Source organism: Vanellus vanellus (assembly GCF_965231255.1).
Source record: "Vanellus vanellus genome assembly, chromosome: 3".
NCBI lineage: Eukaryota > Metazoa > Chordata > Aves > Charadriiformes > Charadriidae > Vanellus > Vanellus vanellus.
This window is the reverse complement of record NC_138907.1, coordinates 58,053,398-58,067,797: the sequence shown is the minus strand read 5'-3', so window position 1 is coordinate 58,067,797 and position 14,400 is coordinate 58,053,398. Positions and strand designations below refer to the sequence as shown.

Here is a 14,400-nt window from a genome sequence, read left to right as displayed (position 1 = left end):
TGAATGGACAGAATATGATGTTTCTTTTCTATCTCAGCAGTTTGGGATGGGGAGGGAGCAACAAAATTAAATAAACTCTTTTCACAGGAGGTGCTGAAAAATTGTCATTTTCTATACACATGTGGTGACACAGAAACGGACAACTGGGCAGACAGTCATAAATGAGAATACAGGGAATCCCAAGATACAACTGTTTTAATGAACCATTTAAAAAATTGAAAGTAATTAGCTTTGCAAGCTGTGTGTAATGTCTGCATTTGCTAAGTTTACACAGATGTGTTTTTTTCCCATTGTTCTTAACGATACTGTTTTTCTGTCATTAGTCTCTCCTTGGTGAAGTAACTGCTCATCGCCAGGCTGTTGAAAAAATGGCTGAACAACAACAGAATAAGTACTTGGGGCTTTATACCATTTTGCCTTCTGAACTCTCTCTTCATTTAGCAGAAGTTGGGCTGGCCCTTGTAACTGTACAAGATCAGGTAAAGCATAGTAGATAAATGTATTACAGCTCTACAGCCCTTCTTTATAACTATGTGTAATACAGTACCAAGTGCAGTCAAACTATGAGAAGGTAGTTTTGTGGTTAAACCCCAGCTGGGAACTAGGACCATGCAGCTGCTCACTCACTCTCCCCAGCTGGGATCAGGGAGACAATCAGAAGAGTAAAAGTGAAGAAAAACTTGTAGGCTGAGATAAAGACAGTTTGATAGATAGAGCAAAAGCCGCACAAGCAAGCAAGCAAAACAAAACAAGGAATTCATTCACCACTTCCCACCAGCAGGCAGGTGTTCAGCCATTTCCAGGAAAGCAGGGCTCCATCACGCATAAAATTACTTGGGAAGACAATGCCATAAATCGGAATGTCCCCCCACTTCCTTGTTCTTCCCCCAGCTTTATATACTGAGCATGACGTCATATGGCGTGGAATGTCCCTTTGGTCAGTTAGGGTCAGCTGTCCCAGCTGTGTCTCCTCCCAGCTTCTTGTGCAACCCCAACCCATTCGCTGACAGGGTGGTGTGAGGAGCAGAAAAGGCCTTGATTGTTTAGCAACAACTAAAAACATCAGTGCACGATCAACATCGCTTTCATCCCAAATCTAAAACATAGCAGTATACCAGCTGCTAGTAAGAAAGTTAACTATATCCTGACTGAAACCATGACAAGTAGTTTCATTACCTTCTTCCTTTAAATTAAAATTAGTTAAATGAAAGTTAATTTCCTTTCAGGAGGAGAGATTTCTGGTTACTGACTTTAATTCTTTTTGTTGACAGATTCAAACCAAAGAAAGAGAAACTCAGCAGATCAAAACATTGAATCAAGAGTTTGGTCAGAAAATCCAGGGGATAGCAAATGAACTAAATGCCATTCTTTCCAAACTGAAAAAGAAAACCAATGATATAGCACAAGCTAAAGTTGAACAAAAGGTAAGTTAAGGCTTCTCTTATTTGGTTATAACGTGAATTCTAAATTGGTACGTTCACTTCATACCAACATTGTATTTGGGAAGACCTGCATGGTACATTTTTTTAATGTAGTTCAACAGAGGAATGGACAGAAATAAAGGTTGACTGGTGAGATTTCTTAATTATGTTCTTTGCAAAGTACCCATACAGGGACTTGAGTGAGTAACACAACTTGGAGGAAGTAACTGAGAGTAAAAGCAAGTCAGGTGGACACAGTTATGCTGTTCCCTCTAATGAGTATGAACACAATCTGAGAAAACCTAAGAGGCTCCCAAACTGCTCCTTGTCCCAGTCTGGACTGAAAAGACCATTCTTTACAGTACACCTTTACTTGCGATAAAATTTTACTTGGCCAGTAGTCCATCTCATATCATTTGGTGGAATAATGAGGTAAAGTACTAGTGGTGCGGTTAAGGGTAATGTAAGGGACTCTTGATTCTTTTTTGTCGGTTTTCTTAATCTTAGGTATGTACTACACAGGAAATATCATCTCTACTGAGGTGTAATGGCCAAGTTAGGATTATCATGAGAACAGGGGATTTTGGAGGGGGATAGACGGGGCAGAGGTTGCTTGAGGGTGGGTTGGTTTGGTTTTTTTTTGGTTGGTTTGGTTTGGTTTGTTTTTTAACTAGTCAAAGATAAACTTGGCTAAGTTGCTGTCTGAAAGTAAGAAAAGCATATCAAATAAGAGGAGATTTGGCTTGTCTGGTATGTCAAAAACTACCTGTTTATTTTCATGAGTTGCTTTTAATATGCTCCAAAGTACCATTTACTTTGCAGGAGGTATCACCGAAATATATCCCTTTAAAATTGGTGTATCTCCTTGATCCTTGATCTTGAGGAGAAAGCCAGGAAAGTGTGCTTCCCCACATTACATAGACAAAACTTTCTTACTGGAGTTTTAATAAACTTCCCTCAACTGCATTTATGTCAGCACTCAGCTGATACTCCTGAGATTGAATTGGCTTTGATTACAGCAGTAAATATTCTTATGTTAACATTGAAACAGTGAAAAATAAAATAAAAAATTGTTTTAAAGCCACATGACCCAAGTCAAGTGGATCCTTCCCTCACTTTTAAACAGCATATAAATTCTGCATCGTTTCTATAGTAGAGACATTTATTTATGCCTGCATGAAATATGTGTGTCTTTGTATTTAGATGAGTAGTTCAACATCTGTTTTTATGTCTACATGTAGATGGTTATGTCACTAAGTCATGTTACTGTTCATGGAATAATATTTGTTTATCATAACAGTTGATCATAATACTCTAAAGTGTGTCTGCCAGGACAGCCCTAACCTGAAGACCTTCATGTACCTTTCTGAAGCACCTGTAGCTAGAGCAGTGTTCTGAATCAATTTTTGTCTGATGATTGCAATTTATATTTCTAAAAATAATTGTAAGGGGACTAGAGAGTTTGATGAGACATATTTTATTTATATTACAAAACCAAATAATTGTTAACACCATAGGTATAAAAATAAAAATAAAAAAAAAAAAAAACAACAAAACAGTACTCCCTCCCAAAGAAACTGTAGCCCATAACTGTATTATCAATTTATGAGAAACACAGAAAACCTTTTAGGTTTCCTTTTTAAACTTTTCAGAAACTTTGTAACTATGGTAAGGAAAATTTATTTTAAAATCTGTTTCTATTGAAATAGTCAGGTATTCAGACTGCTCCTGTGTCAGCATCAAGCTATGAAGATGCAAGTTTCAAATGAAAAGTTTTTCTGAAGCATTAATGAGTAATTACATATTTCTGAGTTTGTAAGGGTATATTTTAAGACAGCAACAAGACAAAATCCCTTTCCAATGTATAAAAATCCTTGTCATGGCAATGTGTGCTGACTATTAATTTCAAAAACAAACACAGAAAGATGGCCAGGAACAGTTAATGTCACTCTGAAGTGACTCAGTCTTTTGCTATGGTAGGGAAAATTGTTATCCATTTCAGCCAGGAAGTCAGAGAAGAAAAAGTAATGGCACACATTTCAGAGATGACCAAACATCCTGCTGTTCTGCCTTCCTGCTTAGACAAGCATTGTTGGTTTCAAGCCAGAATAAAAATGGAACAAACTATGGAGACTTTGGACAGGGTATAAAAGTTGCAAGTTGGACTAGGAATAATCAACCAGAGAGCTAACACTTCCTGGATCGCTGATTTTCTTGTTTTTCTGTCTAGATCCTCGGTGAAGAGTTGGACAGCTGCAATATAAAGCTGTTGGAACTAGATGCATCAGTCCAGGACTTTGCAGAGCAGAACGTACCGCTGGCTAAGCAGCTGGCGAACAGGATAGGGAAACTCACTGCATTGCACCAACAGACCATACAGCAGGCTGAGTACAGAGCAGCCAAGCTTAGTCAGGTACGACCTCAAATCCTTTCTGCTCTTCCCTTTCAGAAGCAGAAGGAGCATGCAAACTTCTAATTTATTTTCCTGTAGTTATGCAAGAAGGGGCGTTCCTTGTCACATCTGCCTGTTATTAGTCAGGGCTTGCATCACACCCTAAAGAGAGGCACAGATGGGTCAGATCAGGAGGGTGGAATAATTCTGTGCTGCTGCTTTAACATCCTGTTCCATCAGTCATCTGCTGGTTGGTTCCTCCTGTGCTTTGAAAAGGTTATAGACCTTCCCACAAACAGTAGCATGCCAGCAAATACTGTTTCACTGAACTTTTCAGGGCCTCTGTCTTATCACTGTTACCTATATTTGCAGCATTAAAAAAGAAAAAAATATTATTTTGCTGTAGTCACAATCTGTAGGGGGTGAGTATAATTTGTAGATTAAATAGAAAAGCCTAGATACAATGGCCATGATAATGCATAATGTTTATGCAACACTTCAGCCTTCATAAAGATGCTTCCCTTGTGGTTCACGGAATCACGGAGTTTTCAGAGTTGGAAGGGACCTCTAGCGATCATCTAGTCCAACTCCCCTGCTACAGCAGGATTGCCCAGAGCACATTACTCAGGACTTCATCCAGGCGGGTCTTGAAAATCTCCAGAGAAGGGGACTCCACAACCTCCCTGGGCAGCCTGTGCCAGTGCTCTGTCACCCTCACCGTAAAGAAGTTTTTCCGTGTATTTGAACGGAACTTCCTGTGTTCTAACTTGTGCCCATTCAAAGTTCCTGAAACTCTTTCTTATGTATTTTTTGGTAATTGTTGTTATCCAAAAAAAGTCTCGCTAAAAGCAAAGAAATGGATTTTCTATAGTTCAATACCCTGATAAATTATGAGTTCTCTTTTCTGCATGCATAAAGAAGCTTCTGTAAGGCATGAAAAAGAGAAATATTTCATGATCCTCTTTTCAGTTTCCTCTAAAATGTTGTTTTTAAAAAGAGATAGAAAATTACTATCAAAGTAAGAGTCAAAGGTACTTGGTGAAGGGATTTATCTATTAGGATATTTTTTATCAGCACCAAGAAATCCACTTCCTATCATTAAAAAAATGATAGGTAAGGCAAACTGCATGCAAATACAGTTCTGTTACCTAGGATTTGATCTATCCTTCATACATGACAAATGCATAAAGATCAGTGAAATTATTCTGGCTAAGTGAGAAGAAAATTTGAACTAAATAGAGCACTTTGTTAAATAGAAATTGGATTAATCAGAAAGCAGAGCTTTTGTCCTCTATTTTGAAATAAGTGCAACTTTTCTATTTTTGGAAATATGACAGGGTGAGTGGACAAAGCAGGTTTTAGATAAAGGTGATTCTGGGGATGACATGGAAAGAGACAATGAAAAGTAAGAAATTACATAAGAGAGGCTTGCAGTGAGCCACAAACTGAGCAAGAAGGTATTTTGGAACTTAGGTGTGAGGCTGAATATGTGCAGGAAGCATACCCTCTGGGGATATATTTGAGCATCTGCACTTTCCCAGTGTGACCTACATTCTTGTAGTGCCTTTTTTCCCCTGAAATAAATATGCTTGTTACTGGAAGCAGACCTATTTTAACTCCATAAATACAGAAGTAATTAAATTATTTTCAACAGTAAGATAAAGTTGTTAAAACTATCCCCAATTTAAAAACAGTAAATTAAGTAAAAATAAATTTATCTTTCTGTAAGAACCGTACAGAATTACATCTTAGGCTTAAGTGAGTGGATTTGTCTTTTATATCCAGGCTGCTTCACACTTGGAAGAATACAATGAGATGCTGGAGTTCATACTGAAATGGATCGAGAAAGCAAATATCCTAGTGCATGGTAGTATAACATGGAATTCTTCCTCTCAGCTTCGTGATCAGTTTAAAGCCTACCAGGTGATTATATGAGCCATGAAATGTAAAGGGCAGTGTATAAAATAAGTTATTTTTTAAGCAGTGAAGTTTTATTTCCTACACTTTTTTTGCTTACTTTCCTTGAGGAAAGAAGTCTTAAAATGCTAGATTTCTTCGATTGTTCCCCCAGATCTTAAAGATGATTAATTTGGTTTGGAGAACTGTTTTGAAGACTGAAATTAAGATATATTATTGAATAAAACTATGTGATTCAAAGTTGACATCTATGTTTACTCAAGTACTTTGGCTTCATAGCAGCTTTTGATTGAAGAGCGTGTCTATACACTGTGATTCTATCACACTGAGTACCTCATTGCAGTTAATATTCCTCTAAAACTTTAGTTAACCAAACACAATTTTCAGGCTTGGTTGTTGGGGGTTTTTTTTGTTTGTTTGTTTGTTGTTTCTTCTCTATGCTAAATTGGAGTAGCCTTTGTTCTCATCTGATGATTTTTCACCCCAAATGTTCTCGGACTGATACCCGATAGTTGAGTTTCTTCCAGTCGCATCCTGAGCACCTCGCATCAGAGTGTTTTCCTGTCCCTGTGACAGTGCAATTTGTTCTCTGTGTGTCTGTGTGTGAAATGAGTAAGTGTGGAATCAGGGGAGCAGTTTGATAAGGTTCAAGCTCACCCACTGTTACATGACCACATGGAACAAATCAAAGCATCATGAGACGATCATGTCTCATTAATGCCAAAATAAGACTGCATTAATTATGGTTTGTTTATATACATTAGTTAACTGTCAGCTGCGTTCACTTACACCGGGGCATCGTGGTATGCCATGCTTTCTTATCCTGAAGAGGAACCTCCAGGCAACTCATCCTGAGCATAGCTGGGAGTTAGCATTTCTGGTTTGGTTTTGCTGAGGCTTTTTCCCTGCTTCAAAAGTTGATGAGGATATGGGCTTAACCAGTGCCATCCCACAGAACACTTTGGTAGCCATTTTTTAGGCAGCATTAATGACTACTGCCCTGCTATAACACTGCACCTAAGTGCTTTCTGCTGCTTCTATTAGGTACACCAGGCTTCCAGAACAAATCCTATCCATAAATTGTGTATATTATATTTTTACAGGCAAGTGCATATAGCAAAACACTAAAATGAATGTGTTTGTAAGTACAGCTGCTGAAGCTTCTCGACTTACTGTTTTGTTTCACAGTCTCCATAAACTGAAGCACTTCGGCATGCACTCAGAATTAAGCATATTGCCTAAGCCTTACAGGAAATCAGAGGAACTTAATTGTATGCTTACAGATGTGTACAAATTGAGGAATTTGCAGAACAGGAATATACTTATATACAGAAATTTTCTATCTGAAGATCAACTCTGGCATTCAGTTTGTTCATATCTTCACCTAGACTATGCTTGATGAGTCCGGAGAGATTCATGGTGATCTTGAGGCCATGAGTGAAAGGATTGAGTATCTGGCAAGTGTATACTGTACTGAAGGAATGTCACAGCAAGTGCTGGAACTGGGGCGGCGGACAGAGGAATTACAGCAAGTTATCAAAGTGCGGCTACCAAATCTCCAAGATGCTGCCAAGGTATATGAAAGCAGTTTTTCTAATGCTAGCTGGCAGCTATAGGGTGGTGAGTGCATCATGCTTCTGAGACTATTAGCAGTACAGAGTATCTGTGGTCTATAAAGGGCATGGCTGTATTGTCTAAAGCTAGATGTCTTGCGCCATGTGAGATACTGCCTTCAGGTGCTGTTCCAGATGGGGACAAGATTCCTGCAGGTCCTGTCATATCTGCCCATTCTGGATGGATGTATTGGGGATTATGGTGTGTCTCAAATGGCACTGAGCACCTATGTTTAGACACTTGAAAAGTGTCTGTATTGGGACTTCTATTGTGCCATTTCCTGAAATAGAAGAATACGTTGTCTGTAGATCTAAGTGGGAATCCACTGCTAGTGGTCTTTAAGAACAGTCTGTAGATAAGACAGTTATCATAGAATCATAGAATAGTTTAGGTTGGAAAGGACCTTGAAGATCATCGAGTTCCAACCCCCCTGCCATGGGCAGGGACACCTCCCACTACACCAGGTTTCCCAGGACCACGTCTACCCTGGCCTTAAACACCTCCAGGGATGGGGCCTCTACAACCTCTCTGGGCAACCTATCCCAGTGCCTTACCACCCTTAAAGTGAAAAACTTCTTCCTAATGTTTAATCTGAACCTGCTCTCTTCTAGTTTAAAGCTATTCCCCCTTGTCCTATCACTACATGCCCTAGTAAAAAGTCCTTCCCCAGCTCTCCTGTAGGCCGCCTTTAGGTACTGGAAGGCCGCGATAAGATCTCCCTGGTGCCTTCTCTTCTCCAGGCTGAACAGCCCCAACTCTTTCAGTCTCTCCTCATAGGAGAGGTGCTCCAGCCCTCAGATCATCCTAGTGGCTCTCCTGTGGACATGCTCCAGCAGGTCCATGTCCTTCTTATGTTGGGGACTCCAGAGCTGGATGCAGTACTCCAGGTGCGGTCTCACGAGAATAGAGTAGAGGGGCAGAATCACCTCCTTTGACCTGCTGGCCATGCTTCTTTTGATGCAGCCCAGGATACAGTTGGCCTTCTGGGCTACGATAGCACATTGCTGGCTCATGTTGAGCTTATGCCCTTTGTTTTTAGGGAGGATGACTAGAGGATACCTTGAGTTCCTTTCTAGGCCTTGAACTTTATGAAATTCACTTTATAAAGCACAGGCTGTATTAGAAATTGAGAAATTACTTAAAATAATAGCTCTGACTTTGAGGCCTCTTGTTCAAGACTGTAATATGACTGGTATTTTTATCCAATATGTTCAACATTCAAAATTCATTGTTAAAACCATGAATTAGTTTTGGCACTGCATATAGGGAACGTAGCTACGAAATCCAGACAGATATATTTATAGTGATTTTTTTTTTCCTTTTTTTTTAAATTATCCCTGAAGCAAATGTGTTGTGTTACAGGACATGAAGAAATTTGAAGTTGAGCTGAGAGCCCTGCAGGCCGCTCTGGAGCAAGCCCAAGCCACACTGACGTCTCCAGAGCTCGGGCATTTGAGCTTGAAAGAGCAACTTTCTCACAGACAGGTAAAAGGCCAGGATCTCAAAGTTAGCACTTGAGTAGTGTGAGCCTACACAAAGAATAATGAATGTTGGTGAGAGAGATTGAGGTAGTTCTTAGGTGGGTCATTGTCTCAGAGTCTAGCCCCAAATTACTGCCAAGGGAGTAAGGGATGGAATGGGAAAAATCATGCCCTCAAAGGGAATGGTTGAAGTATAATCATTGATGAGCCTGTTCTTAGGTTGATGCAATTCTGAGAAACATGCATCCAATCCAAGTTTAATCCATACTACTAACAATAATCAAGTACAGTTCTTATCCAGTGCTTTTCATCAACAGTTTCTTAAAGTACTTCAAAAGGAAGTCTAGATTGTTATCACCATTTTACAGATAGAGATGCAATGAGATAGTGTTTTGCTAGCTCCCCCAATAATCAACTGGAAAGCTAAGAGAGAATTCATTTTTCATTAAGCCCAGTTATGTTTTTGTATGTTTAGTTGAATTATCTCCATAAGATATTGCTGCTTTCTGTATTGCACTTGGCCTAGTATAGACTTTTTCAATTTATTATTTTTGGTCTAAGTCTCATGACAAGAAAAATAACCCAAGTTATAGCTCTCTGAGTTGCTTAAGAAATATTTCTTACTGCAAGCTAATGGAGAGATTTAACTGTCCTAGTCTGCTAGTGAAAACTAAATGTCAACAGATCCACTTTAGGATTAAAATCTGCAGAAAAACATATGGATGAAACGTAAATGTGCAGAGCTTTCCCTTTTGGTTAAAATATGCAGTCTTTATTCTAGGGACTGGCAGCCAAATTTCAGAATATGGCATTGAAGAGTGTAAGTGAACACATCACCCACTGTAAGACTAAAGGAATATGGAGATTGCACTGTTTGTGTGTATTCTTTGTCCTGGCTCTGACAGGTCTCGCAGTATGACTTTCTTTTGTACAGAAAGGGCCTGTAAGCCCCTGCCCACCTGTTTCACCAGACCAGAGAGGGGGTCTTGGAGAGCGCCTGGCTGGCATGCAGCCCCCAGGGTACCTCTGGGTGCCAACTGCAGGGTAAAGACACGCTCTGCCAGCAGTATGGGGACTGCCACAGGAGAGGCCTCCCCAGTGATGTCCAAGGAATAGGTCATTATAACAAATCTCTGGTTAGATTATCCACCATATGTCATGAAGGCACAGAAATAAAGAGCAAACCACAGTCCTCTCATCAGTATGCACTCCAGACCCACTTAGCTACCTTGCTGTGTAGGGTATAGGAGAAGGGAGGTGACTGTGCACCACATACACATTGTCTAACTGATTTATATCTGTTGAACTTAAAATCTTTTTCTAATGTGCTAGGGCCCTTTTCGTCAACTTTGCCTTTTTCCTTTTTTTTTTTTTTTTAATTGTTTTTCTATCTGGGAATACTTTAAACTCCCCAATGAAGATAAAAAGAATGCTGATCAAATCTGTTCTCCAGTCGTTGCACTTAGACCCTTCTCATGCATATGAACAGGCAGCTTGAATGGACATTGTGAAAAGAACAGATTATTAACAAAGGCATATAGCACGTGATTATTCAAAGGAGAAGATCTCTGTGTGGCTGTGTTTCTTTCTGTTTGATTGCCTTTGAATTTTAAGCAACATTTTCAGACATCGTTCTATTTTCAAAGGAAGGTTGTGAACACAATGGGATTCATTTGCTGGTTTGAAAATGTGCTTCTGTGTCTTAGTGGGGAGTTCCACTTGTATTTTAATATTAAAATATGCATATACATAAATGACTCCTATGCTGCTTTGATTTGTGGATTTTGTACAGATATTTTTTTCAAATAGGTTAACAGAAATATTTTTATACTTAGACACTTAGAAATAGGTACTACCGTGCTTTTTTATTAATTATTTTTATTCCTATTAAATGGGAATTTTGCTTAACTAGTATTTAAAAGAATACTCATTTTAGAATGAGCTACTCCAGACAAAGTGTGTCCTGCTTATATTCAATATAGAAAACAGATAATCAAATTTGCTTGGTTGGTTTAGTGCTTGAACTCATCACTATTTTTCTTTTGCTGTGTGAAATGCTCTGGGAGTTCTGCAGAACCGGCTTATTGTGGCACTGACTTTGTTTCTAGCATCTATTGTCAGAAATGGAGTCACTGAAGCCAAAAGTTCACGCAGTACAAGTCTGTCAGAGCGCCCTGAGGATTCCTGAAGAGGTGGTCACCAGCCTGCCAATGTGCCACAGTGCCCTTCGGCTCCAGGAGGAGGCCAGCCGCCTGCAGCACACCGCCATTCAGCAGTGCAACATCATGCAGGCAAGTGCCGCTCCGTCCCATGAACTGCTCTGAGTAACTTAAATGATGCCCTGCAAATGGTGATGAAAACGGAGGATTTCATGCCACTTTTCCGTGTAGTACCGTGAGAAAGTTCCCCATGAAGTTTTGGTCATTTCTGACTCCAAGTTTTTGAGGGTTTTAACATTCCTGGTCGTGTTAATTCTTGATTTACTCAGCCGATTCTCATCTCTGTTCTCTCCTTGATCTTGCTTTTTTTTTTTGTAATGCTGATGGGATTAACTGGACAGATAGCTAATATACAATTGTATGCAGGTTAATTTTATAATATGTACAATCAGTTAATGAAAGTAACATATCTTTATAACTTCAACAGCTTATAATGATTGCATAAAAACTATTGAGTTAATTAAATAGCTTTCTAGGATAAAAATAATTCATTATTTTTCTCTTTTTTAAAAATATATATATATTTGCTTTCTGATTTTGGAGTCATTCACCATTTATTAAATTTGTATTTTCAAGTTTTGCTAAATAAAAGAAAACTAGGGTTTGTTTGATTGTTTGGATTCATACCTAAACATGTTAAAGATATTTCCAAAGAAGAAGAGAATAACCTTTTCTTTCCTGCTATTTAGTGACAGAAAAATACGCAGTGATCTAGGCTACAACTACAGAGCTGCAAGTTAGATAACAGAAGAGACTTTGGTCATTAAGGATACTTAATGATACTTAAGTACAAAGAATGTTACAATGTCACACTAAAAAGTTTCAAAGACACGTTAGACAAACTGCTGGTGAATCTGTGATAGAAAGAACTGATACAAGACTGGTAGCATAATGATCTGGATCAATCTTCATAATCCTCTCCCAGTTGTATTTTCTGCAAAACCTAACTTTTTCATACAGTCTTTCCACTTCATAAATGGAGACTTGAAGTGAAAAAGCAGATGAAAATGGTTTATGGTAAAACCATGAGACTAGACAATGCTGTGTTTTGGTGGACATGTTTGGTGCAGATACTTATTGGAAGCAGAAGTTTTAGCTCCGTATGTTTGCTACCTAAAACATTATATGAACTGTTTTTTTGGAAACAGTTGAATAAATGAAACCATTGAATTCACTGCAGTTCACAGTATTTCTGAATGGACTTTTTCCTGACTATATTACTGCTTTGCTTATCCAGATGCAAGGGTCAGACAGATAGATGTAAGCTTGCTCCACTTCAGAAGGCAGATCAGTCATGCTTGGACTAAGTAAATATTAATTTTCATGTTGACACTCAATTTTTTTTTCCCCTCTATAGGAAGCAGTGGTTCAGTATGAGCAATATGAGCAAGAAATGAAACACTTGCAGCAAATGATAGAGGGTGCCCATCGTGAGATCCAAGACAAGCCAATAGCAACTGGCAACATCCAGGAACTCCAGGTCCAGATTTCACGTCATGAGGTAAGAGAGCCAAAATGCAACAACATGGACTCAATGGCAGCTCATTGACCCAAGAAAAATTTTCATAAACAACAGTCATAAATTAGCTGAGTAGCTTTTCAGGCTTGCTCAAAGCTAGTTGAGCAGATAGACTAAATAACAGATAGGAAACTCATGCTATTGGTACAGTGTGGAGTATTCACTTATTTATTCAGTTAGATGTGTCCTAATCTCCAGGAAACATTGTGACAAATGAAAGCATTGCATAATTAAGGGACAGTTAACATAGGTACTTGATTGAGGAGCATCCCGGAAGTCAATGGTGAACAGTTAGTCGGGTGTTCTCTGCTAATTCAGCGATCCTTATAGAATCATAACCATCGAATGGTTAGAGTTGGAAGGGACCTTAAAGATCATCCTGTTCCAATGACTCTGCCATGGGCATGGACACCTATCATTAGACCAGGTTGGTCAAAGCCCCATCCAGCCTGGCCTTGAACACTTCCAGGGATGGGGCCTTAACAACTTCTCTAGGCAACCTCTTCAAGTGCCTTGAGATCCTCAGGGTAAAGAATTTCTTCCTAATATTTAATCTGAATCTACTCTCCTTCAGTTTAAAACCATTACCCCTCGTCCTATCACTACATGACCTGATAAAGAGTCCCTCTCCAGCTCTCCTGTAGGCCCCCTTTAAGTACCGGAAAGTTGCTGAAGAACCCCAACTCTCTCAGCCTGTCTTCAGAGGAGAGATGCTCCAGGTCTCTGATAATCTTTGTGGCCCTCCTCTGGACCCACTCCAACAGATCCATGTCCTTCTTATGTTGGGGGCTCCAGAGCTGGATGCGATGTTCCAAGTATGGTCTCACCAGAGCAGCGTAGAGGGGCAGAATCACTTTCCTCAACCTGCTAGACACGCTTCTTTTGATGCAGCCCAGGATGTGGTTGGTCTTCTGGGCTGCAAGCGCACACTGCTGGCTCATGTTGAGGTTCTCATCAACCAACACCCCCAGGTCCTTCTCCTCAGGGCTATTCTCAATCTATTCTCTGCCCAGCCTGTATTTGCATTTGGGATTGCCGCAACCCAGGCGCAAGACCTTGCACTTGGCCGCCTTGAACTTTATGAGGTTTGCACAGGCCCACCTCTCTAGCCTGTCCAGGTCCCTCTGGATGGCATCCCTTCCCTTCAGTGCGTCAACTGTACCACACCGCTTGGTGTCATTGACATTACTGACAGTGCACTCAATCCCAATGTCCATGTTGCCAACAAAGATGTTAAAGAGCACTGATCCCAGTACCAATCCCTGAGGAAAACCGCTTGTCACTGATTCCCATTTGCACATGTCTCTTAAAGTACTTACTTATTTCCATCCCAGTAAAATTCTGTAAAAGAACACCAAGGGGCTTGAATCACATGAAAACCACAGTAGATTTGGAGGAAAAGTCTGCAAGGTTCACTCCAAAGGCTCCTTTCAAAGTTGTTGTTGGGAAGGGTTTTGTCCTGTGGAGTTACAGGTCCAGCCTTCAAACTCATTGATCTTCAGACCTCAAATGAGTCGGGATAGTGCCTGTGCAGTCTTCTGGCTGTGCTGGCATGGGAGGTCCTGACCCCCTTTCCCCTTCCCCTTTCTGCTGTGTAAATTTTGGGGTAGAAAATGCACCACTGAACTCTGTATGTCACTTTTGGCACCAGATGGCACCATTTCTTTACCTTTGAATTAAAAGCTGTATGTGCAATTATGTACTATAACCCAATGTTATATGTGTTGCTTATTTTCTATCCAATTGTTACAAAAGTTATTTAGTTTAAATGCAGAGCAGTTTGCTTAAACAAACACTTTTTTTTTTTTTTTTTTTTTAGTACTGAATTAAAAATGCT

General features: G+C 39.7%; 1 protein-coding gene across 1 annotated transcript in view; it reads left to right on the top strand.

Annotated features, from left to right (window-relative positions):
• Positions 1-14,400, top strand: part of SYNE1 (spectrin repeat containing nuclear envelope protein 1) — a gene marked incomplete at its 5' end in the record, with an annotated part of 264,160 nt that overhangs the window by 145,242 nt on the left and 104,518 nt on the right. Inside the window, 8 exons of the mRNA XM_082481847.1 lie at positions 324-479; positions 1,272-1,424; positions 3,652-3,834; positions 5,599-5,736; positions 7,119-7,304; positions 8,707-8,829; positions 10,934-11,120; positions 12,406-12,545. Of these exons, the coding sequence (XP_082337973.1) occupies positions 324-479; positions 1,272-1,424; positions 3,652-3,834; positions 5,599-5,736; positions 7,119-7,304; positions 8,707-8,829; positions 10,934-11,120; positions 12,406-12,545 (1,266 nt within the window). The remainder of the gene's footprint in view (positions 1-323; positions 480-1,271; positions 1,425-3,651; positions 3,835-5,598; positions 5,737-7,118; positions 7,305-8,706; positions 8,830-10,933; positions 11,121-12,405; positions 12,546-14,400) is intronic.